The 26,123-nt window shown below is 40.8% G+C and overlaps 1 protein-coding gene across 1 annotated transcript; it reads right to left on the bottom strand.

Moving 5' to 3' along the window:
• Nucleotides 1-11,443: 11,443 nt before the first annotated feature.
• On the bottom strand, nucleotides 11,444-25,658 carry LOC145955197 (uncharacterized). The gene is made up of 2 exons (XM_083069907.1): nucleotides 23,645-25,658; nucleotides 11,444-12,492 (listed from the first exon to the last, which is right to left on the bottom strand). Exons 1-2 carry the CDS (start codon nucleotides 25,656-25,658, stop codon nucleotides 11,444-11,446), a joined length of 3,063 nt encoding a protein of 1,020 aa, XP_082926033.1.
• Between the last annotated feature and the right edge of the window lie 465 nt (nucleotides 25,659-26,123).

The following is a 26,123-nucleotide window of genomic DNA, read 5'->3' as shown; positions in this document are numbered from 1 at the left end:
AAAGTTGTTCAACTTTCATTTCCCAATCTAAATATGTTTCAACATTGTCTTTTCCATGAAATGAGGGAAGAGTAATGTTGGGTTCCTTATTGGAAGACTCCCTTGGTCTTGGTCTTTGTGTTCTTGGTGGCCTTTGATAGTAATCATCATTGTGATGACTACTATAATGGCTATCACTTAGGGGGTTTGTAGGGTGTTGACTACCCTCACTTTCACTTCTAGGGATGCTTACCCTTGGGTTGGATCCCCCAATTCCCCCTCCCATGACTAGTTTTGCTAACATCTCTTTTATTTCCTTATTGTTTTTCTCATTTTCTCTCTCTTTTATCTTATGTTCTTCCTCTCTTTTTGCATTTTCTTCTTCTTTTCTTTTTATATACTCCCTAAGTTCTCTAAGCTCATCCCTAATACTATGTCTTCTACTGTGAGTATTTTGACCCCTTACACTTGAATGATCACTCATCTTTGATCAAAAAAGGTTTTCACAAAGAGGTTCTTGAAAATATTTTCACAAAGAGTGAGTGATAAAAGGTTTTCACAAAAGCTTTTGAGTGCAAGAGTAGTGATAGAAGGCATAAGTGCACAAATTGAACTATCAAGGGAGGTGGACTACAAAGAGTCTCTTAAAAACCAAGCCTTTTCAAGTAGAAATCACTAAGCCCCTTTTCACTTTTCTCACAAAAACAATTTTAGCACAAGAGTGAGTGTGTGTGTTCGGACCCTTAGTAGGCAACTTTGGAAGCCTCTAAAAGAACATACAACAATCTAAGAAATTATGCTAACAACTAAGAGAATTAAAGGAAAGCAATAAAGCATATACTAGTCGGAAGTCCTAGGGTGGAAGCTTGAAGTGACCTTGGGGGTTTTCAAGACACTTCCACAAGTACTAAACGAAACTACTCCTAAAAACTAATTAATTTAAGAGGCCAATTTACAACCCAATTGAATGAATAATGACCAAGACACAAGTGGCCCAATCAAAACAACACAAAATTGGCACAAAAGAAAGAGTAAATAAACAAAACAAGAAAATTCTTCAAGCTCCAATTTGGTGTTCCCTTCACAATGAGAAAACTTGGTTAGTTTCCTCCCGATGTGTTTGGCACTCTATGTTTGTGATGGTTCCCTCCCAAAACTCTTTCGATCTCATGGCCAACTCCTCCAACTCAATCTTCCCCAAAATTGTATGGAAGTGTGGAAGTCGGCTTCATCTACACCAAGTGAAACAAACCAACCAAGAGCAAGAAAGGAGGCCAAGAAATAAAAGCTAAAAATGCTCAATTAGGAAGGCTAAACTCAAGAGGAATATTGATGAGACAAAAACACAAGGATTTCCAAGAAAGACAAGCAAAAAATTAAGGCACATTTAAGAAGGCAAGCACTCAAAGGAAAATCCTAGAAGGGTTCTAGATTAGAATTAAGTGTTTAATGTTCCTTGTCCTTAAATGAAATCAATTAGTGTAAGGTCCTTTCCTTAATGTCCAACCACGGTTTTTGTCATAAAATGGGTCCAAATATGGGTACAAAAAAATGGTCCAAGTCCACTCCAATGGTGCAAGGGTAAAATGGTAATTGTCCACAAGTCTAGCAACAATTTCCTTTTGAATTTTTTTTTCTCTTGTATTTTTTCCAGCCAGCTTTTGGTGCAGCCCCTTGGTCAGTTTTTTTTTTAATTTTAACCTTGTTATGTTGCTTGGTTTTTACACTTGTGGGTGAATTAAAAGTAGCACAAAAAAGTAGGAGACAAAAAGGACAAGTGGCATGCAAAAAGCAACTTTTGTAAGGTGGAATGTGTCTTGTACTATGTACTAATTTGGTGCAGTTTTTTTCAGCAAACAAACACACATTCTTGGCAGATTTTTCAGCAACAAAACACTACTTGGTTGTCATACAAAGGACAAGGGACAATCATGTGATGATGAGCATGTAGGGGTGGCTAACCATGCATGTATAGGAGACAAATTCACATGGAATTCAACAAACTTTTAGAACATGTCATGAACTAAATAACATGCATGAATGACCTCTAAGAACATGCAAAATGTTTGGCCAGCCACTTAGGAGAGGAAACATGCATCATTCATTTCCATATTACATGCATCAAGTGAAGGTATCATGCATATACTTGGTATTTGGGTGAAAAAGTGAGAGAAACACAAACTTGAGACAAAAATTGGACAAATAAATATTAAAATGGGGTTCATAAAGTGTTCATCATGTTCTTGACAAAATTTTCCAGCAAAGGTGAAAATGGAGAAAAGCACACAAGAACCTATTTTAAAGGAAACCTAGAGCACAACAAAGGAAGGCTCATGAACCAACAATGAACCACTCAACAAGAAGACAACATTTTAAGCAATATTTTAGAGGATAACATCAAGACATATGGGAAGACATAGACATGACAAGAAACATTTACAAGACACAAAAGAGAAGAGACAAGTTACCCTTGAAGACAACCATGGCTCTAATACCACATGATGGAACCAACTTCTCCATGAGAGTTAGTGGTTGATTCCTTCTCTTCTCCAAGGTTGATATGATGTGAAGGATGATCTCTTCAAGGGTATGGAAGTGGAGGATTTGGTGTTTGGGAAGGTGAAGGGTAACGCACAAAATGAAGGAGAGAAATGGATGGTGTTTGGTGGTGAAGCTCCTTTAGGCTAGCTCACTTCACTTAGGATGATGAAGGCCAACCAAGGAAGACCCAAGCTCACTCTAGGTAGAGAGGAGAGGATAGGGGGCCATGGAGTTTCGAGGGGACTAAGGAAGGAATGAAGAGGCACAAAGGCTCACTCAAATTCATTAATTTCCAAAGTGGCTACAAGGTGGGTTACCTAGAGTACTTATAGGGAAAGAAAGGCATCTAGGGTTTCTTGGGAGCATTTGGCCAAAATTTTGGTGTCCAAATGCACCCTAAATGAACCCTAAATGCATCCCAAATGAAATGGGTCTCATCCCTCCTAAAAGACTAAAGTACCCTTAGGTCAAAAAAAAGAAAGAAATGGACTTTTGACCTTAAAAATAAGGCTTAAGTCCTAAAATAAATCCTAAGACTAATTTTGCCCCATAATACAAAGGCTAAATAAAAATACAAAATAAAATCCTAATATCTAATGTACCCCAAAATACAAGGGCAAAATGGGAAAATGAAGCAACAAATTAAGGAGATGGCTAAAATTCCACACACATGATGATCATGGCCTTTGGTGTGGTGTGTTCTTCATCTTCCTCTACTCTCCTAGCCATGGACCTTGTGATAGGCCCTATATGATGCTTCAAGGATGGTCCTCCATCATGACGTGAGAATGTGAAAGGTGAACATATGATCTGTGATATATGATATTACGAAATAATGTGACATGAGATATGATGAGACACGATAAGTGAAATGTTGAGTCAATGAAATAGTGAATGTGTGACATGCATCATGTGCATATATGATCTATTCCAGGTGTGCCGCTTAGGCCGCATACCAGTGATGTAACAAGCTAACAAGGTGTACCTTGGGTCACCAGTGATGTAACAAGCTAACAGGGTGTGCCTTGGGTCACCATTGATGTAACAAGCTAACAAGGTGTACCTTGGGTCACTAGTGATGAAATGATCTATTCCATGTGTGCTACTTAGGCCTCATACCAGTGATATAACAAGCTATTCTAGGTGTACCTTTGGTCACCAGTGATTGTCGTAACCCGAAAATTTTCGATCTCGCGACGTATGGTTTAGACATCCTTTTAAAAGTCTCATTAATTAAGGAATGCCCGGACACCAGACTAATCCTTAATTAATGATTTTTGAAAATAGGTTCATGGAGTCGCCACCAATATTTTACTCAAAACATTGGAAAAAAAAAGGTTTTTTAAAGATCCAACTATGGCCTTGATAACCAGAATTGGGTTCGGGGGTCGGTTACGTGTAGGGAAGGTATTAAGCACCCCTACAGCGCCCTCAATTGGTACCCTATGATGAAGTTAACATTATAAGAATTAATAAATTAAATATTGAATCCCCTTGTCGTAACCGGGATCACGACGGGATGACGCTAACATTTCTTTTCAATGGAGCCGCCACCAATATTTTATTTCAAGGGAAAAACATTGGAAAACCCTTTAAAAGATAATCTTTAAAATTAAAGTTGGGTTCGGGAGTCGATTATGTGTAGGGAATGTATTAGCACCCTACAACGCCCGTAAAAAAAGTACCTTTAATTAATTGCGCAAAATTATATGAATTTATAAATATTTAATTTATTCCTCAAAAACGTATGTGAGATATATTTTCTTTAATCTAAGATGCCCCCTTTTTTTCTATTTTTTTTATTAGAAAATTATAGGGATTTGGGTTAGCAAATGGCTAATCAATAAACCCTTCCAATAACATGAAAGATAGAATTGCTATTCAATCCATGTTATTGACTTTTATTTGTTGATACTAAAATATGCTTAAAGTGTAGGACAATGAATAAGCATTATATTAACTTTAATGATTTACATGATATTAAAGGGTAGAAGTGCTACTCAATTAATATCATTAACCATAAAAATAAATGTACATAAGAAAAATTACGTTTATATTTTTATTTAAAGAAATAGATTTTGCACAAGGATCCAAGTTAGCAAATGGCTAATCAATAAATCCCTCCAATAACGATAAAAATAGAAATGCTATTTAATTAACGTTATTGGTTGCAACAGATCTTTATTCTTTAGAAAGAAATTTCATATATGAGAGTTTAAGCTAGCAAATGACTAGTCATTAAACCCCAGGACCTAATAATGTTAAAGATAAAAATGTTATTCAATTAACATTATTATTGGTCGTATATTAAATATTTTTTTAAATAATAATCTTAAAGGCAACAAATCGTATTCACTATGTATAAACAATAAGCAAAAATAAATAAACAAACAAACAAAAATATAATAATAATAATAATAAATAAATAAATAAAAGAAAAATTAAGAGAAGAAACGATACCAAATGAGTTGAATCTTTGAATATGATGATCAAGAAGGTGCTTTTTGGCTACCTTTCACACTACAGAGGTGTCTCACAGATTTTAAGAAATACAAAAGAGAGGGGGAAGAGAGAGAAAAAATTTCGAGCTCTGAAGAGTACTGGACGAAATTTTTCAGGACCTGAAAATTGTGCCCCAGACGTCTATTTATAGACGTCAGACCTGACTCAGAACGGCCCGTTCCAAAATCGGAATGGCCCGTTCTGAAAATGGACGTTATGTGTTAAATGTGAATCTGGAACAGCCCGTTCTAAATTCAAAACGGCCCGTTCTAAACGCGCAACGGCCGTTCTGAATTTCGGAACGGCCCGTTCCAGATAAGGAATTTAGGTCCTTGTTAGTCACTTAGAACGGCCCGTTCCAAAAAAATAACTACCCGTTCTAAGATCAAAACGCCCTGCTCTGGGTTAGGGTTGTAGGCCTTTCTGCTGACTTGGAACGTCCCGTTCCTATTTCGGAACGGCCCGTTCTCAATTAGGTTTGTGGTGTCTTTTTGTAACTTGGAACGGCCCGTTTCAAATTTGGAACGGCCGTTATGGGCTACTTCACTTTTTTTTTTTTTAATTCTCTGGTTGTCATAGGGTGTTGCCTCCATACTTTGAAAATTCCTTCTCTTCATGGTAGATGTGCACTTCATTGTTTTTGTGAATCCGGATAAAATTGATTATTCACAGTTGCCCCTCTTTACTTATTTCTTATTAAATAATCTAAATAAGGTAATTTAGATCATTTGTGATAAGAAATAAATAAAGATGTGAATTAATTTTATCCAACTACCCTAGACATAGCTCCTATTGTTGATGGAGTAAGTTCTTGAAAGATTCAATGCTTTTGCTTGAACAGTCCAATGCTAGAATATTGTGTTGGGATCATCAAGTGCTAGTGCTGGATCAATCGAATGTTAATGTTGAATGTTTGTGCTAGAGGGGTTGAATGCTTGTGCTTGATCAACCGAATGCCAATGTTGAAGTGGTTGAATGCTTGTGCTTGATCAACCGAATATTTGTGCTTGATGGAATGGTCGAATGCTTGTGCTGGATCGACTGAATGCTTATGCTGAAATAGTTGAATGCTTGTGCTTGATGAACCGAATATTTGTGTTTGATGGAGTTATTGAATGCTTGTGCTGGATCGACTGAATGTTGGTGCGAATTCAATCAAATGCTGGTGCTGGATTGATTGAATGTTGATGGACTGAATGCTAATGCTGGAGTGGTCAAATGCTTGTGCTGTATTGACCGATTATTGGTGTCAATTCAATCAAATGCTGGTAATGGGTTGATTGAATGTTGATATTGGATCGACCAGATGCTTGTGCTGAATTAGTCAATGGGGCGCGCCAGGTAAATACTGGGCTTATAAAAAGAAATTGTAACTTGTGCCAGGTAAGTACTGGACTTTATACAAAAGAAAAATGTAACTCGTGCCAGGTAGATACTGGGCTTTAAAAGAAAAATATAACTGGTGCCAGGCAGATACTGGGCTTAAAAAGAAAGTCAAATGTGAAGTAGGTGCTTAGCCTAAAAACTCTACGTCATAAGTTCTAGGAAGCAAGAGATGCAAATGAAATGTGATATGATGCAAAATGTTATGAGACACAACTTTCAAGACTTAAACTTTTGTTTATTTCCCTTTTTGTTTTTGCTTTTGCTTTATTTTTCAGAAATTCCTCATCGTGACACACAGCCAAGTATCATGGATGAGTGAGGTCTTTGAACGTTCTTTGACTTGAATGACAGTTGGTTATTCCCTTGGGCTACCCTTAAGCTGTTGTAAGAACTTATGGGTTGAAACAAAGTTATTTTGTTGGTTGCGCTTTTTCCAGAAATTATCAAGCATACTGTGGCTTTTAAAACTCATAAAAATAAATTGTAATGCCTTGAATTTTATTTTTGTAGAAGTAACATGCATTTCCTTTCAGTATATTATCATAAAATGCAAAAAGAATTGGCAACAAAGAGGTAGGATAATTTTATTCAAGAAAGAAATGTGTTTACAAAGGAAGTCATTGTATGAAAAGAATGACAGATATATACAATGGTAGGAATGGGAGGTATTTATCATGTGAGTGACGCTTTCCAGATGAACAATGCTAGTACTGCACTTCTATAATCTTGATTGCTCGCCAATAAACTTTAGAGGATAATTCAATGCATTTTGCCCCAGTTTCCAGCTCCGTCCTGGCTTGCCCCAATTGATACCTCAAAATAGGCATGATACCTATCTGCTAGATTGCTTTTTCAATTTTTATTTTTTTTATTTTTTTTTACCCTAATTTTTGCCTAGATTGCTCTTTCGAGTTTTCAACCTAGCGGGTCGCTCTAACTTTTGCCTAGATCGCCCTTTCGGGTTTTCAATCTATCGAGCATTTTTATTTTTATTTTTATTTTCATATATATATATATATATTTTTTTTTTTAGGCATAATATTTTTTTACTGCATCTGAATTTACAGGATGTAGGAGATCTTTACCATCCATATTTGTGAGGATCAAAGCTCCTCCAGAGAAAACCTTTTTAACTACAAAAGGTCCTTCATAATTTGGTGCCCATTTACCAAGACGATCTTTTTGAACTTGTAGAATTTTCTTAAGCACTAGGTCTCCTTCTCGAAACTCTCTAGGGTGTACTTTCTTTTCAAACGCCTTCTTCAATCTATTTTGGTATAATTGGCCATGACAAATTGCATTCAACCTTTTCTCCTCAATGAGATTTAGTTGATCCAAACGGGTTTGGACCCACTCTGCTTCTTCTAATTTAGCTTCCATCAATACTCTTAAAGATGGAATTTCAACCTCGATTGGAAGGACTGCGTCCATTCCATAAACTAAGGAAAACGGGGTTGCCCCAGTTGAGGTTCGAACTGAGGTACGATATCCATGTAAGGCAAAGGGTAACATCTTGTGCCAATCTTTGTATGTCACCACCATTTTCTGAATGATCTTCTTGATGTTCTTGTTTGCTGCTTCAACTGCCCCATTCATCTTTGGGCGGTATGGAGAAGAATTATGGTGCTGAATTTTAAAGTCAACACATAACTCTGTCATCATCCGGTTGTTCAAGTTTGTTCCATTATCAGTAATGATTCTGCTTGGCACACCGTAACGACAAATTAATTCCCTTTTGATGAACTTTACAACCACATTTCGAGTCACATGGGCATATGAAGCGGCTTCAACCCATTTGGTGAAATAGTCAATAGCAACTAGAATGAAGCGATGTCCATTTGATGCTTTCGGCTCAATAGGGCCAATAACATCCATTCCCCACATCGAAAATGGCCAAGGTGATGATAAAACATTAAGGGAAGTTGGCGGAGCATTGATGTTATCAGCATATGTCTGGCACTTATGACATTTCTTCACGTATTTAAAGCAATCATTCTCCATGGTTAACCAATAATAACTAGCCCTTAAGATTTTCCTTGCCATGGCATGCCCGTTGGTATGAGTGCCAAAAGAGCCTTCATGAACTTCTTTGATAATCTGTTGAGCTTCAACTGCATCTACACATCTAAGCAAAACCATATCATGATTTCTCTTATACAACACCTCTCCATTTAGAAAGAAACTCATGGCTAGTCTTCTCAAAGTTCTCTTGTCATTCTCTGAAGCATTTGGTGGATATTGTCTACTTTTGATATACTCCTTAATATCATAGTACCAAGGATTTCCATCTGCCTCTTCTTCCGCTGACTGACAATATATAGGTTGGTCACGACATTGAATCTTTATAAGTGGCATATCTGCCAATTGGTTATCCTCTCGAGGGATGTGATTAAAAGTGATTTTCTCAAATTTCCTTATCAATTCCTTAATGTAAGCTTGGTAAGGAATTAATTTTGCGTCTCGAGTTTCCCACTCCTCTTTTAACTGATGAATAACCAAGGCTGAATCACCGTATACCTCAAGTATTTTGGCCTTTGCTTCTATAGCTGCTTGTATCCCCAGAGTACATGCTTCATATTCTACTATATTATTGGTGCAATAAAAACACAACCTAGCCGTGATAGGAGTATATTTTTTTTTTTGGGGAAATGAGTATAGCTCTAATTCCATGCCCCAACATGTTGGAAGCACCGTCGAACAACATGATCCATTTATCTTCTTGTGGTGACCTTTCTCCATTAAATAGTGCCATTATGTTCTCATCTAGGAATTCACACTGCATTGATCGATAGTCGTCTATAGGCTGATGTGCTAGATAATCTGCCAAAGCACTTCCTTTAATTTCCTTCTAGGTCATGTAAGTGATGTCATATTCTGATAAGAGAACTTGCCATCGAGCAATCCTTCCTGTGAGAGCGGGTTTTTCAAAGATGTACTTGATTGGGTCCATTTTAGACACCAACCATGTTGTATGACTAAGCATATATTGTCTTAGACGATGAGCTGCCCATGCCAAGGCACAACAAGTTCGCTCCAACAATGAATATCGGATCTCATAATCGTTGAATTTCTTACTCAAATAATAGACAGCTTGCTCTCTTCTTCCAGAATCATCATGTTGGCCTAAGACACAACCCATAGACCCATCAAGCACTATTAGATACATAATGAGAGGCCTTCCAGGGACTGGTGGCACTAAAATTGGCGGCCTCTGTAGATATTGTTTTATTCTGTCAAAGGCTGCTTGGCAATCATCATTCCACTTCATTGGTTGATTTTTACGTAACAATTTGAAAATGGGTTCACAAGTAGCTGTTAATTGAGATATGAATCGGGCAATGTAATTCAATCTTCCCAAGAAACCTCGAACTTCTCTTTCTGTGCTAGGCGGTGGCATCTCAAGAATTGCTCGAACCTTGTCGGGATCCACTTCTATCCCTTTTTGACTGACTATAAATCCCAACAATTTACCAGATTTCACGCCAAAAGTACACTTTGATGGATTTAGCCTCAACTTAAACTTTCTTAGCCGCTCAAACAATTTCTTCATATGGATCACATGATCTTCTTCTTTTCTTGATTTTGCGATCATGTCATCCACATAGACCTCAATCTCGTTATGTATCATGTCATGAAACAAAGTCACCATTGCCCTCTGATATGTTGCCCCAGCATTTTTTAGCCCAAATGGCATAACCTTGTAGCAAAATGTGCCCCACAGTGTGATAAATGTCGTTTTCTCCCTGTCCTCCTCAGCCATCTTGATTTGGTTATATCCTAAGTATCCATCCATGAAAGAAAAGAATGAATGTTGAGCTGTGTTATCTACTAACACATCAATGCGAGGTAGTGGAAAATCATCCTTCGGACTGGCTCTATTTCAATCTCGATAATCCACACACATACGAACTTTCCCATCTTTCTTAGGAACGGGTACTATATTGGCAACCCATTGTGGATATTTGGCAACAGCTAGAAATCCTGCGTCAAATTGCTTTTTGACCTAATCTTTAATCTTCAAAGATAATTCTGGTTTCATTCGTCTCAACTTTTGTTTGACGGGAGGATATTCTGGCTTCAACGGTAGCTTGTGTTCCACTATGCTAGTATCAAGCCCTGGCATATCCTGATACGACCAAGCGAAGAAATACTTGTAATCATGTAAAAGCCTTATCAACTTATTACGTTCAGTTTCTTTCATGAGCGTGCCAATCTTGACTTCTTTCTTTTCCTCTTCGTCGCCCAAATTAATTGTCTCAGTTAGCTCTTCATGTGGTTGAATTTCTTTGACCTCTTGTTCCACTAATCTTAATAACTCAGGGGAAGGCTCCAAATCATCCTCTATTTCCTCACAAGTTTGATTAACGGGACAATCAAAATTATTTGATGCAACACTAGCATTGTCACTTTCAAGCGCATTTTTCTCAAATTTGCATTATTTGAAGTTAGGATAAGATTGATAAAGAGATTAAGGAGAAAGGAAGAGGCAAGACATGAAAGAAGAATGAATGCATTTTATTTAATATTAAAAGGAAATACATGAGCCCTTATTCAATGAAATAAATCTTAAAGCCTTGGGCAGAGCAATAAGATTAGCATTACAAGAAAATTACTTTAAATTTGAATTAAAAACAACAGGCAGCTTGACAATCTCCCAATTATTAAGCTCCATGTTCGGTGGACAAGCGCGAACCAGACTAGCCTGTTCGTCCTCATGAAAGTCTTGCTCAACAACAGCTATTAAGTTTGGAAACTCGAACCCGACACTCCAAAAGCTTTCTCGTAGATCACAGATAGGGACCCCATTAATTCTTGCCTCCCTATTTTCTAGCCTGGCTAGCCTCCTTTCTCTTTTCTCATACACAACCCGCCATTTGTCAGCTTTTGAGGGTTTGTAGCCCAAACCAAATCGATCTTTATTATCTATCAATTCAAGGAATTGGCTTGGTCCTTGTGCATCTCTTCCTAGTCCGCAACCATGTTGATATCCACTCCTTAATATGGTTTTAGCTACCATCATGGAGGCACCAGATGGTTATGGCTTCACGATGTTCTTTCCATAACTTACATTTGCAATTTCAAGCCCTTGAAATGAAGTCTCCAAAGCTTCTTCAGCAACTTCAATATAAGGAGTGGATGAAGGTTTACTAACCAATAGGTCCTCCTCAGCCAATATAATGATTAACTTGTCATCCACAATAAATTTCAGCTTTTTGTGAAGTGTGGAGGGTACAACCCTTGCACAATGAATCCACGGTCTTCCCAAAAGGCAACTGTAAGCTGGTGCAATGTCCATCACATGAAATACTACCTCAAAAGTAACGGGACCAATTTGGATAGGTAAGCTTATCTCGCCGATCACTTCTCTACGAGACCCATCAAAAGCTCTCACTATCATAGTGCTTGGCCTAATGTATGATCCATCGAAAGGAAGTTTTGTTAATGTTGCTTTTGGCATCACATTCAACGAAGAACCGTTGTCAACCAAAACTCTTGCCAAGATATGGTCCGTGCATTTTACTGATATATGCAAAGCTTTATTGTGCCCTGCTCCTTCCTTTGGTATCTCATCATCAGTAAAGGTAAGGTAGTTATTGGCAGTGATGTTTCCAACAATACCTTCGAATTTCTCCTCAGAAATGTCATGAACGACATGCGCTTCATTCAATATCTTCAGCAATATTCTTCTATGGGATTCAGAATTCATCATCAATGACAAAAGTGATATTCTGGCAGGGATTCGATTCAACTGATAAATCACCGTGTACTCACTTTGTCGTATGAGTTTTAGAAACTCATGTGCCTCTTCATCGGAGACTTCCTTTTTCTCCTCTTCTCGCTCTTTGATTATCCTTTCATCCACTACTTCCTTCCCTTTCTCGTGACTCTTCTCTACCTCTTTAGCTTGTTTGATTTTCAACTCTTCAGGAGTGTAAATTCGACCACTTCGAGTCATTCCACCAACCCCAGCAACATTCGTAATGTCGGTGGTTTCTAATCCCTCTTTAGAGACATCAATGCAAACCTTTGCACCATATCTCCATGGCACTGCTTTGTTATCTCTGTAGGGAAAAGCTTTTGGTACTTGTATTGTGATAGGATTTAGTCTGTCAACATTCAAAATGTTCGTACCTGTCGCCACCCGGCCTAAACGAGCCTCGGCGGTCGCGAAGACGGTCGAGCTCGCTTTTATTTTAGTTTTGAAAATGTATTGGATTATTAGAACGACTTGTTCTCAAACTGAGACCTTGTCGATCTTATCCAATTTATTTATTAAATGTCTCACCAATCCATGTTAATCCCAAGCGGGACCCTCCATGGATTAGTGGTTTTCGTAGTAAAAGGGTTCGTGGAGTCGCCACCAATGTTTTACTCAAAACATTGGAAAAAGAAGTTTAAGGCAATCGATTCAAAAATCGACTTCGGCCATTACAACCAGAGTCGGGTAAGGGAGTCGGTTACGCGTGGGGAAGGTGTTAGCACCCCACAGCGCCCCTTTCGGGTTCCCTATGACAGATTATTTCTAAAAATAATAGTACAAAATTACTAAATTACCCCTATTTATTCTGAGCAATTATAAATTAACTATCTACATGATGACAGTTTAATATGCACACAGAAAGCAGTAAAAGAAGGGATTTTTAGAAAAGAAACCTCTTGAAGCGTGCTTTTTATATATCAAGTAAAACTGGGAAGCTTTTTGGCGTTCCCTCGCTCTACAAGCCCGCTCACTCCTTCCTAAAAAATAATTTTTGACTTGGAAATCCGATGGATTTCCCTTCGACTTAGTTCGAGACTCAAGCAAAATGCTCAGAACTCAAAAACTTCGTCGGATCAACTCTTCGAGTGATTTCTAGGCAGAGCACTGCTCAAAAAAACCCAGAATACTCAAGAAGAGGGTTAAAACTGTGTGTAAAAGTGTCCTCTGACGTCAAAATGACGCCATATTTATAGGGAACAGGCGCAATACGGGCTATGGAATCAATACGGCCGTATTGAAATTTTTGAACTTCAATACGGCCGTATTGAGTTCAATACGGCCGTATTGAAATTCAGAAATTTCAATGCGCCCGTATTGAGTTCACTGCGGCTGTATTGAAGCTTCAATACGGCCGTATTGATTTTAGTACGACTGTATTGAAGTTTCAGAAACTTCAATACGCCGTATTGAGTTCACTGCGGCCGTGTTGAAGCTTCAATACGGCCGTATTAAGTTTAGTACGGCCGTATTGGGCTTCATTCCCTCCACTTCCTTATTTTAAGCTACTCTAAGACCTCTAAACCTACAGATAGCCATCCTATGGTCTTCTAGGAGTCCTTCTGGCTGACTTTCCTTCGATCTTTGAGGGTCTTCGAGTTTTATTTCCGACCCGGACAATTTTAGGGGTCTACAGCTGCCCCCCCTTTACTTAGTCGGACGACCTTTTGGTGTACCGGCTGACAAGTAAAGGAGTTGACCCAATTGTCCGGGTGATGTGCCGACCTTCTGACTTGTAATGTCTTCCGGTGGAAAATTGTTGAGTAGCCTCTCCAGGTGGGTGCATACCTCGGCGCTTCTGACATCCTCGGTAGCTGAGTTTACCCTCTCCAGGGTCAACTTCACTCGACGCCCGAGCCGGAAGTTGAACACCGACGTGCCTCTGGCGACGCTGGTGATTGAGTACCGTCTCTCCAGACCTAGCCTCACTCGACGCCCGAGCCGGAAGCTAGACACCAATGTGTTAACATCACACTGATGATTAAGTATTGCCTCTCCAGGCCCAACCTCACTCGCCGCCCGAGCCGGAAGTTGGACACCAACGCACCTCTGATGACGCTGATGGTTGAGTACCGTCTCTCCAGACCTAGCCTCGCTCGACGCCCGAGCCGGAAGCTAGACACCAGTGTGTTAACATCACCCTGATGATTGAGTACCGCCTCTCCAGGCTCTGCCGCTTAACATTTGGCAGTTGAGTTTGCCCTCTCCAGGGTCTGCGTCTTAACATCGGCAGGTGAGTTTACCCTCTCCAGGGACTTGAGATGATTTTTGTCTCCACAGTCCACTATGCTGCTTCGACAGTTTTTTCTGATTTTGTGCCGCTGAGGGCTGGATAACGCAGGGATCCGTCTAGGGGATGTGCAGTCATTCATAGGTTCCTGTGCCCCAACTTGCATTGCATTGTTGGTACCCATGGGGAATTTCTGAATCCTTGGGGTGTGGACACAGATGCTCTCTCTTTGAGTTGAGCGATGCCTTATGTTTGGCTGACGTCCTTTGACGTTGGTGGAGTATCCCGGTTGTCCTTATTCGGGTGACTCTTTTCAATTTTCTGATTTCGTAGCCTCTGTGTAGGCTATTATCCACTAGGGAATTTTGTCATTCATTTCTTGACTGGCCTCTTCTGTTAGGCAGATAATCTTGATGTTTGGTGCTTGGCTGGATGCCGCATTCCGCTTGGGGAATATTTATTGAGATTTTTTATTTTTTCTCCTTTTGTAGGGATGCCTCTTGAGTAGGCGATTGGGGATTTGGGGATCTTGTGTATCCCAGAGTATTATTTAGGAAGCCTCTGCAGGCTTAGTCTCACTCAACGCTTGAGTCGGAGAGTTATCTTCCACTGAAGAAGTTTTAAAGTCCTTTGACTTGAATATACTGCTTGGATGATCATACTTCCATTGGAGATTTTGACGATCTTGCTTGATAGCTCTTGCTGGGGATTTTGAATCCAAGAGCATGAGTTGAGGTTCCCTCTGGGGAGTATTATTTCTGCGAGCCTCTCCAGGCTCAATTATTCTGTTTACTGAGGAGTATTATTTCGGCAAGCCTCTCCAGGCTCAGTTATTCTGTGCAATCTGTTTGTTGGATTTTCTATACCCTTGCCTTTTTTCATTTTCGGCTTTTTCTGTATTTTGCCTTTTCTTCTGATTTGGCTTTTTCTGTATTTTGCCTTTTTATGTTTTTGGCTTTTGCTGTACAGAATTTAAATTGCTAGAGAATTTAAAATCAAACAGTGGAAATTTTCATTAAATAGAAAATAAGTTTGTACGAGAGAAATCAAAAGAAATCAAAAGATGGGACACAGCCCAAACAAACTAAATACATAAAAATTAAAGGAAGCAATCCGGTCTTCACTCATCGGCCGGCGGATCCTGAGGAGGAGTGGGGTAGTGGCTATGGAGCCAGACTGAGAGGTTGTCGAAACCCTGCACCAAGCTGTCTAGTCGAGTATCGGTACTCTGCTGCCATGTACCGACACTATGCTGAAAAGCATCGAATCGCGTGTCGATGCTCTGCTGAAAAGCATCGAATCGCGTGTCAATGCTTTGCTGCAGTGTGTCGAAGCGGGCGTCAAAGTATCCCCTGTCCGACCGTGATGTGCTAGCCTCTGGCTGCGGGGCGTCGCCTCCCTCAAAGTCGAGGTTGTTGAGGAGGTCGTCGAAGGTCTCGAGGCCATCTACTCGCACAAACCCCCCTCCTGGCGATCTAGCGATGATCTTCATGTTAATCAGGGTGGAGGCACCAATCAGCTTCGGCGCCAATGCCCCTGGCTCTGCACCATCGGGACATCCCCATGTCTCCGCCAGCTGTGAGAGGAGTGGGGCAACCAAGATGTACCCCTGTCTGGACTCTCCTCCCTCTCGTACCCCAAGCTTCTTCACGTGCTCGAGGAAGAAATATCCAGGATTGGCCTTCCGGCCGGTGGCCATGCAATATAAGGCCAGCAGATCCGGCCGTGTAATCGACTCCGGACTCTTGGACCTGCCATGAATAGTACTGGTGAGGATCTTGTGACAGATCCTAAGAGCAGTCGGGAGCCGGGAGCCCTTCACCCCTGAATGATAATCCCGTCGGCCAGTGAGCAAACTCCACATCTCAACCGGAGTCCACTGATCAGGCCACTCGCATATGGCATCTCGGAATGCCAGCTGATCAGTGCGGCTGAAAAACCCTGCCTGGACGTTGAACTCGTCCAACGTCAGCGAGCGGTATCCTTCATTCATCCAGAAATCCACCGCGCAAACATCCTCCCCATAGCTGTTAGTCGACTCCGTGACGCCGACTGTAGCCAAGAACTCCTTCGTGGCCGTCAAATATAGCTGGGATGGTGGATTAAGGACAAATCCCCATCCTATGGCGTCGAAGTAGCTCCTGACATCATTCTCCAAGCCCACTGCTCGGAGAAGCTCAAAGTCGAGCACCCTTGACGGCTCGATGGTGAACGTCTCTATAAGCTGTAGCCGGTCCCGGTGTCGATCTGTCATTACACGTCTGGCCGGGGCTCTCTGCCTTTTGCGAGAAGATTCTGCCATTTCTGATAATCTTTGTAGGAATGCACTCACAAGCAAGGAATGTGGAGAATGAAGAAAGGTATGCAAAATGAGGGAGGGGAGGTCTTATTTATAGGCAAAATTCCGCCAATACGGCCCGTATTAGATTCAATACGGCCGTATTGGCCTTTCCATTGATGCACAAAGTTTACAATCAATATGGACCGTATTGGATTCAATACGACCGTATTGGGGTTCAGTACGGGCGTACTGGATTTTAATACGCCCGTATTGGAGTTGAAACGTTGTACTTAACGTTAACTCCAATACGACCGTATTAATACCAATACGGGCGTATTGGATTTTTCTGATTTTTGATTTTTGATTTTTGATTTTTGATTTTTGATTTTTTTTTTATTTTATTTTTTTAAATATAAACAGAGAATAAGTGATCTTCTAGTACACCTATCATCTGTATGCATGTATGCAAATGAGATGCACCTAATTCTATTTGATTCAGTTTTTCAAAAGAATTAATCGATGCGTTCTTTGTTTGGATCTTGCCATTCCTCCAGACAGACTGTGCTTTGCCGATTTCTGTAACCGAGGAACGATGCGTATTTGATTTTTGGTGTTATCAACCAAATGATTCTCCCTTCCTTTAGAAGATGTGTCAACCTTCCTATTGACCACTATATCTCCATGTTTCCACTTAGATTATTCAAAAATCTTTGGGACAAGGGAGAAGAGAAGGAAAAGATATATGTTTTCAAAAGTTTGTGTTTTAGAGGGGATTATTTTATTTTTGAAAAATGGATTTTGAAAGAATGGCTGGCCAATGGTAGGCTCAAGTGTTTAGGTTAGTTTGATTAAACACTTATGAAGTTAAGCACATCTTTGTTATTAATGATTGTGCTTTGACAACTTGGATAGCTTTTCTTGAGCCCCCCTTGTTGAATTCGATTGATGGTACCATCATGGATTTATTATTATTCTTTTTCTTTTTGATGGCCCTTACTTTTGCCTAAAACACCCATTTGTGGTGTCTTAGCGGGCTTTTTCTTTTTGTTTATTATTTTGTAACCCTAATTTTTGCCTAGGTCACCCTTTTGTGGGATTCCTAGCGGGTCTTTTGCTCTTATTTTGCGCAGCCCCCTTTTTGGGTTTCCTGCCGAGTTTTTTTTATATTTTTTAGGATTTCTTTTTATCCATGATGGCACTTATTGAAGCCAAGAAAAGGTGCTCCAAGTTGTCGTGCACACTTCCACGCAAAATGATGTGGGTTTATTTTTTTAAGACGATTTTAACCTCATTCATGTTTATTCAAACAGGGTTAAATAACGCGGTCTAGAATTTTATTGCAAGCGAGAAAAGAAGCAATAAGAAATAATAATGAATGATTTTATTATAATCAAAGTGGAAACATGTGCCCTATCGAGGCTCGGGGGTCGGGCTGTCCCCGAGGAGTGATCTCTAATAGTCATCAGGTTTATACATCCCTATTAGAAGGAAAAGAACACTTGATGACGACAGCTGGCCTTGACGTTTGTGAACCAGCCTTCTTAAAGATCTGGCTTAAAGAACGTCGAGAAGGATCTTGATTCCTCTTCGTCCTTTGATCTTTGCTAGGGTTGTATCCTAACCCTTGTTTCCCCAGATTGTCCTTGATAATAGGTAGCTCCGGGATCCCTTGGGAGTCCTTGCCTAATCCTTGTCCTGGCAAGTATCCGTTCTTTGTGAGCATATGAGCTACCTTCTTCATTTCTCGGGGAAATATCTCAACATTGGCGATTTCCAATGCTTGGAAGGCGGTTTCCAAAGCTTCCTCTGCTGCATCCACATAAGGTATGTTGGATGGCTTACTGATGAGTATGTCATCTTCAGCTTGCACGGTCACCAGTTTGTCACCCACGATGAACTTGACTTTCTGGTGGAGCGTAGAGGGTACAGCTTTCGCATCATGAATCCAAGGTCGGCCGAGGAGACAGCTGTATGCAGGAGTAATGTCCATTATTTGAAATTCGAAGTTAAAGATAGTGGGTTCGATTTGGATTGGAAGACTGACTTCTCCCACCACTTCTCTTTTAGAGCCGTCGAAAGCTCGAACGATCATGTTGCTTGGGCGCATTTGGACTCCCTTGATTGCCATCTGATCGAACGTTCTTTTTGGCATCACGTTCAAGGAAGATCCATTATCCACCAAGACCTTCGCGATGTGATACTCCTTGCACTTTACAGAGATGTGCAAGGGCTTGTTATGGTGTGGTCCCTCGGTGGGGATCTCTTCATCTGTGAAGGTGAGGTGATCATTAGCCGTGATGTGACTAACAATCCCCTCAAATTTGTCTTGGGATATGGTGTGTGATACATATGCCTCGTTCAAGACTTTCAACAGAGCTTGCCGATGCGGTTCGGAGCTTAGGATCAACGACAACAAAGTGATCTTCGCTGGTGTCTTGTGAAGTTGATCCACAATGGAGTACTCGCTCTGTCTGATGAATTTTAACAACTCATCAGTCTCCTCCTCGGATTCTTTTTCCTCGGTTTTATCTTTTCCTTTTTCTTTATTCTTGGGAGCTTTATCATGAAGATCTTCGGGAGTGTAGATCCTGCCACTCCTAGTCATGCCCCCAATTCCAGCGATATTGGAGATATCACTGTCGGCAGAAGTATGGATGTCGTATATCCATGGCACAGCCTTATTCGATTCGTAAGGGAAAGGTCTTGGAGCGACAATCCTTAACGGCGTGGGACCTTCCCCTTTTTCTGTCTTGATTACCAACAACGGCGTCGTCGTGTGTTCGCTTTGCGCAGTTGTTGGTTTGCATTTTATCACAAATGGCGTGCGATCCATTCTGAACATACGCATCGATTAATTCTTTCTTTTTATTAATCTTTATTATTAATTACCAGGAGAGATAAATGCAAAATGAATGACTAATGAGATGCAAAGGCAATAAATCTCAAAAATACGATTTTATTCATTAAAGAAAGTGTTCAACTTTTATACAATGCTTTGAAGCAATTTTTTACAATAAGAGAAAAACCGGTAAAAACCCACAGGCGGGTTCATATTTCTTTGCCATTCATCTTCGGCTTCCTCGACATGACGACCCATTGCTTCAATCTGCGTATGGACCGCTTGGCTCATATCGTCACTGATTTTCTGAGCCTCCTTCGCTTTCTGAGTATAGTAGTTGATCATGGTCTGTAGCTCATTAAGCTCGTCTTCGGCTCGATCCTTCTCCTCTTGGAGTTTGGCCATTTGTGCCAATCCTTCCCTTTCCTTTCTGCGGAAATCGGAAAGGTTTGCGGCTTGTCGTTGAGCGACTTCCCGCCATTGCTGTGCGTCGGATCGAGTCAGAAACAAATCATCTTGCATGTCCTTGATCAACTGTGCCTGCTTTGCGTGCTCGGCTTCAAGGCGTGCTATCTTCACATTGACTTCTTGGAGTTGACTACTCGGTTCAACCTTTGGCATTTTGGATGCCCGAGTAGTCTCCTCGTTGAGGTTAGCACACTCATCCTTGAGCCGCTCTATCTCATGGTCCTTCTTCTTGCATTGCCTTTGAAGACCATCAATGGTGAAACTGGATTCTTCGTTTTTCTCTTCAAGAACTCTCATCTGAGCTCCCATGATTTCCAGTTTCTTGGTCAAGGCGTCGACCTGTTCTTGCAACACCCTCCTTGTAGTCGTGGTTGCACAAGAGGTGGATGGTTGTGACACCCCCCTCTCATTCCTCCATTTCTCGTAATCAATGGAAACGGACACCCGAGGCTTTTCAAGCTCGAGATCTCCCTCATAGGTTGGTCTCTCCCACGCTCTTATAACAGCGTGCATATCTCTCTGATGCTCGGGATCGAAAGAGAAACACAACCCTCCCAGCTCCTCTATGGTAGGAATGATTTGGGTCCTCATTAGTTGCCTCATAACCAATTTAGGTGAGTAGGTTATGCAACCTCTGAGGCCCATCAACGGTATGCTCGAATAACTGCCGCATCTTGTCAATACATGGCTCGGACGGAACCAAGGGCAAACCCACGTGAAGTGCTCGATACTCCACTGTTCCATCTCATCCTTCCACTCGGAAGCATATCGGCGGCAGACGGGGATCTTTGAGAAGCTTCTCAACGGATCGGGCAAAGTCCCCATGTGACTAGAGGCGTAGAAATGTGTGATGCCCCACACATATAACAAGGAGGTGCAGCATCGGATGATCTTCCCTTGCTTCTGTTGAGATAGATGAACAGATAGCAAGGTGTCGGCAAGAATAGCGGGCACGGGACTCTTCATATGCACGTCCCAAGCAAAGAAAGCGTCCATCGCAGCATGGTCCACTGTGTTAGCGTGAAAGGGGAATAGGATCGTCCCAAACACGGCTAACGCAAGAGTCTTGTTGAAAGCTAACCAATCTCCCTCACCAGCCAAGGAAGAAAGGTGGTCTTCGATCATAGCAAGCTTCCAACCCTTGATACTGCCGTTCCCTACTAAGGCAGCTGATCGTAGTGGTAGTTTGACCTGAGTGGCTACTCTCTCTACGGCCACATGGTTCCCCTGAAAAAGGTAGACCCCAGCTGATTTAGGCCACCGTAACATGAGCTCGTACTCCTCTAGAGTAGGAACCAGGTCAAACTGGGGGAACTCAAAACAGTGCAGATCGGGACTCCAGAAGTGAACCAATGCCCTCAGAAAAGCTGGATCCACACAAATCCTCATCAAATCGAGAACTCGCCCATAAGATTTCTCAAACTCGACGCGAGCCTCTCTTGACATCAAGGTACAGAGGTGATCCAACCTCTCAGCACGGTACAATAGGAAGTCCACTTTCTTTAATGGCCTTTGCACCTCCCTAGACCTCTCCATAATCTACAATACAATGCATGATATGAGATGATGGCGATGAATATGCATGCATAGTGTTTATTCAACTAAGCATTATCATGTTTTCGGGATATTCCTAAGATGATGCATGATATTGCTTGGTTTGGATAAATACGTATTTTTCTTTTTGAGTATTTTGTATTTTTGTATATTTTGGGTAAAAAGGGAAACTACCTATATGAATGCAATGGAGGCAGATGTTAACACCATGTACTAGAAAATCTTTATTTCTATTTATTCTTATTTTTTATTGTAAACAAGAATGTTGTATGTTTAAAAGGTGCAAATATATGCTCATACAATGTCACATAAAAAATGCACACACAATTCACTCATCCACGAACAGTCACGAGCGAATCACGAGGTAGGGGTATCCTGCAGAAATGGTGCATATTCAAGGTGGTTCTAACTGTTCTCACCAGTCCAAGGCCCCCAAGGTGCCCCCATTATAGGGACCCAATTCCTCTCATCGTAGGTCGATGGAAAGCTCCAACGCACCGTCGGACTCAAGTTCATGGTTATCACCTTGAGTGATGTTTTCCGACAACGGTCTACGGGCACCTATAGACCCATTCGACAACCGGCCGTACTAACATCCACTCCCTATGGTTAATCACTCATGCCCCCGGGTATAGAGGGAACTGTTGTGTGCAAAGGTTTGTGTGCAGTTTTTATTTCAAACAATTGCATAAATTTAAAAATACAACAGTTATTAAAGCCAAATAGATAAACATGTTATCATACAAGTGAGGGGTAATAAAGTAATTTTAACTATTATTTGTTAAAAATAATCTGTCACTAAATGGGACTGACTCTCGAGGCTTCCCCAGTGGAGTCGCCATCTGTCGCCACCGGCCCAAACGGGCCTCGGCGGTCGCGAAGACGGTCGAGCTCGCTTTTATTTTAGTTTTGAAAATGTATTGGATTATTAGAACGACTTGTTCTCAAACTGAGACCTTGTCGATCTTATCCAATTTATTTATTAAATGTCTCACCAATCCATGTTAATCCCAAGCGGGACCCTCCATGGATTAGTGGTTTTCGTAGTAAAAGGGTTCGTGGAGTCGCCACCAATGTTTTACTCAAAACATTGGAAAAAGAAGTTTAAGGCAATCGATTCAAAAATCGACTTCGGCCATTACAACCAGAGTCGGGTAAGGGAGTCGGTTACGCGTGGGGAAGGTGTTAGCACCCCACAGCGCCCCTTTCGGGTTCCCTATGACAGATTATTTCTAAAAATAATAGTACAAAATTTCTAAATTACCCCTATTTATTCTGAGCAATTATAAATTAACTATCTACATGATGACAGTTTAATATGCACACAGAAAGCAGTAAAAGAAGGGATTTTTAGAAAAGAAACCTCTTGAAGCGTGCTTTTTATATATCAAGTAAAACTGGGAAGCTTTTTGGCGTTCCCTCGCTCTACAAGCCCGCTCACTCCTTCCTAAAAAATAATTTTTGACTTGGAAATCCGATGGATTTCCCTTCGACTTAGTTCGAGACTCAAGCAAAATGCTCAGAACTCAAAAACTTCGTCGGATCAACTCTTCGAGTGATTTCTAGGCAGAGCACTGCTCAAAAAAACCCAGAATACTCAAGAAGAGGGTTAAAACTGTGTGTAAAAGTGTCCTCTGACGTCAAAATGACGCCATATTTATAGGGAACAGGCGCAATACGGGCTATGGAATCAATACGGCCGTATTGAAATTTTTGAACTTCAATACGGCCGTATTGAGTTCAATACGGCCGTATTGAAATTCAGAAATTTCAATGCGCCCGTATTGAGTTCACTGCGGCTGTATTGAAGCTTCAATACGGCCGTATTGATTTCAGTACGGCCGTATTGAAGTTTCAGAAACTTCAATACGCCGTATTGAGTTCACTGCGGCCGTGTTGAAGCTTCAATACGGCCGTATTAAGTTTAGTACGGCCGTATTGGGCTTCATTCCCTCCACTTCCTTATTTTAAGCTACTCTAAGACCTCTAAACCTACAGATAGCCATCCTATGGTCTTCTAGGAGTCCTTCTGGCTGACTTTCCTTCGATCTTTGAGGGTCTTCGAGTTTTATTTCCGACCCGGACAATTTTAGGGGTCTACAGTACCCCTGGTATAATGGACAACCAGGGGTTTTGGGCAACCTACATTTGAATCCACAGCCCACACATGACTTTCAAAACAGCCGACCTGTATAAGTTGCGTATCCATTAAATCTTGTAGAATTTGTTTAAACTCGTCACATTCATCAATCTTGTGACTCTTACCAGGATGCAATCCACACCCCTCCTGTTTACCATAACTTCCTTCCAACATTCCAAACTTACACATCTCTTCAAAAATGAGGTTTAAGGGAGTTTTGACATCCTTCACTCTCCTTATCATGAGCTGATCTTTATTCTCCTCAATAAAATTAACTGTAGGCCCTCCATGCCCTGGTAGAGGATTGTTCCCGATATTAGGATTATCCTCTTTGAAGTTTAACCATCCGGCCTTAATCAGGCTTTGTACCTTAAATTTTAAAGCTCTACAATTCTCGAGGGAGTGACCAATAGCTCCTGCATGATAATCACATTTAGAATTAGCATCGTACCCCCTAGGATATGGTGGTTCCACGGGCTTCATCGGGCAAGGTACTACTAAGGAATTTTGTAGTAGGAGAGGGAACAACTCAGTATAGGACATAGGGATAGGGTCAAACTCAATTGGTTTTCGGTCTTGGGTGTTTTGTGACCTTGTATGACTAGGATTTTGGTTCCATGGTTGGGTAGATTGAGATGGTCGTATGGTGGATGTTGCGGGTGAAGCTTGCAGAGCTTGATGGACCGGTTGTTGAGGATATTGTGAGATGGTGGTAATATTTGGGTAGGCCATGTGAGGGGTATAGAAATGAGGAGACTTGTTTTTAGGTATCCCAGGAGAGTTGAATGTCACTGCGTTTGTATCTCCTTCCTTTTTCTTTCCTGCACCACTTGAAAATTTCCTTGAACCAGCTATTCCAACTGGGTCAACCACAATCTTCCCACTCCTCATGCCATTCTCAATCCTTTCCCCAATGATAACTATATCAGAGAAATTTGATGAAATATTCCCAATCATCTTATCATAGAACGGTGCTCGTAAAGTATCAATGAACAGGGCTACCGTTTCTCTATCAGACAAAGGAGGTTCCACTTGTGCTGCCACTTCTCTCCATCTCTGAGCATATTCCTTAAATGTCTCACCATCCTTTTTAGACATGTTGTGTAGTTCAAATCTATCTGGAACCATGTCAATATTGTATTTGTATTGTTTAAGGAAAGCATCAGCTAGATCCTTCCAGGAGCGGATATAGGCCCGTTCAAGATGCATATACCAATTCAAAGCTGCCCCAGTTAAAGAATCCTGAAAACAATGAATAAGCAACTTATCATTGCGAGCATACGCTGCCATCTTTCTGCAGTACATGGTCATGTGATTCTTTGGACAACTTGTTCCTTTATATTTATCAAATTTAGGAACTTTGAACTTTGGGGGGAACTCTATGTCTGGAACCAAACAAAGATCGACAGCTTCACCGATATCATAGCTACCTCCTTCCACAACCTTTAGCCTCTCTTCTAGCATTTGTAACTTTTCTCTAGACTGAACATGTTCAATTCCTGAGGTTGGTTGATATCCCCCAGAAGTTTGGTGAGGATTCCCTTGGTTGGTGAAATTAGGATTTTGGGCTTGGTAGGGAATTTGATGTTTGTAGGAGGTGGCATTCATAGGTGGAACCTCAGGTTGGGTTGGTGGCATTTGTTTAGGCGGATGGTTCACTAATGGTTGGTGCTTATCCGGAGGATTCATGATTATTGGAGGTGTGTAGTTGGGCGGAAGGCCATATTGTGGCCATTGGAGCTCTGGAGGGTCAACATGTTGGTCGGGATTAAGATGTAGAGTTAATGGTTGTGCTAGGGCTGGGGTAAAGCTGGGTGGATACGCATGAGAGGTTGATGATTCTCCTCTAGCTACGGGAGGGGTCCCTTCCATGTTTTTCACTTGTATCGATTGCAACATCTCTATAATTTGAGCCATTTGTTCCTTCAGTTGATTGATATCATTTCTCATTTCTTCGTTGCGTTCCTCCATCTCATCCATGATCTTGGCCTGAGAGCGTGTTCTATAACGATGCCGAGGAAACACTTTGTTTTCTTTGCTTTATTGCTTTCAAAATACAAAGTAAATTTTTATGAGTATAAAAGAAAAAAGAAGACACAAATTATTATTATTATTATTTATTTAATTTTTTTTTGAAGATATTGGTTTTGTATTCAAATTAAAGAGTGATTCCCCATATCTTAACGCTAGAGGCAAAATCTCTTAGGTTATACAACGGTTGACACTTATTTCAAGGGAGCATTCACTCCTCAATGGATAAGGTCATCTTACTAGCAATGCAAGAGTACGAACCACACATTTCTAAACAAGGATCAATCATCTCAAGATAAAAATGTGATCAACAATCATTCAAGGGAGAATTCTCTCCTCAATAAATGATGTCTAAAACAAAATAATATATCAAGTCAAATGTGCTATTATTATACTCCAAATCAAAATGGGTTA

Source organism: Cajanus cajan, chromosome 1 (assembly GCF_000230855.2).
Source record: "Cajanus cajan strain Asha chromosome 1, NIPB_CcT2T_4, whole genome shotgun sequence".
Taxonomy (NCBI): Eukaryota; Viridiplantae; Streptophyta; class Magnoliopsida; order Fabales; family Fabaceae; genus Cajanus; species Cajanus cajan.
This window is presented reverse-complemented; position numbering and strand designations above follow the sequence as displayed.

Bases quoted from the DNA above. Each gene is read 5' to 3' on its own strand.
- LOC145955197 (XM_083069907.1), bottom strand. From the start codon at position 25,658: ATGGATGAGATGGAGGAACGCAACGAAGAAATGAGAAATGATATCAAT. The intron at 12,493-23,644 runs GTACTGTAGACC...TCACAATACAAG, and splicing joins GGTTGTCCATTATACCAGGG to TACCAAAAGCTTTTCCCTAC.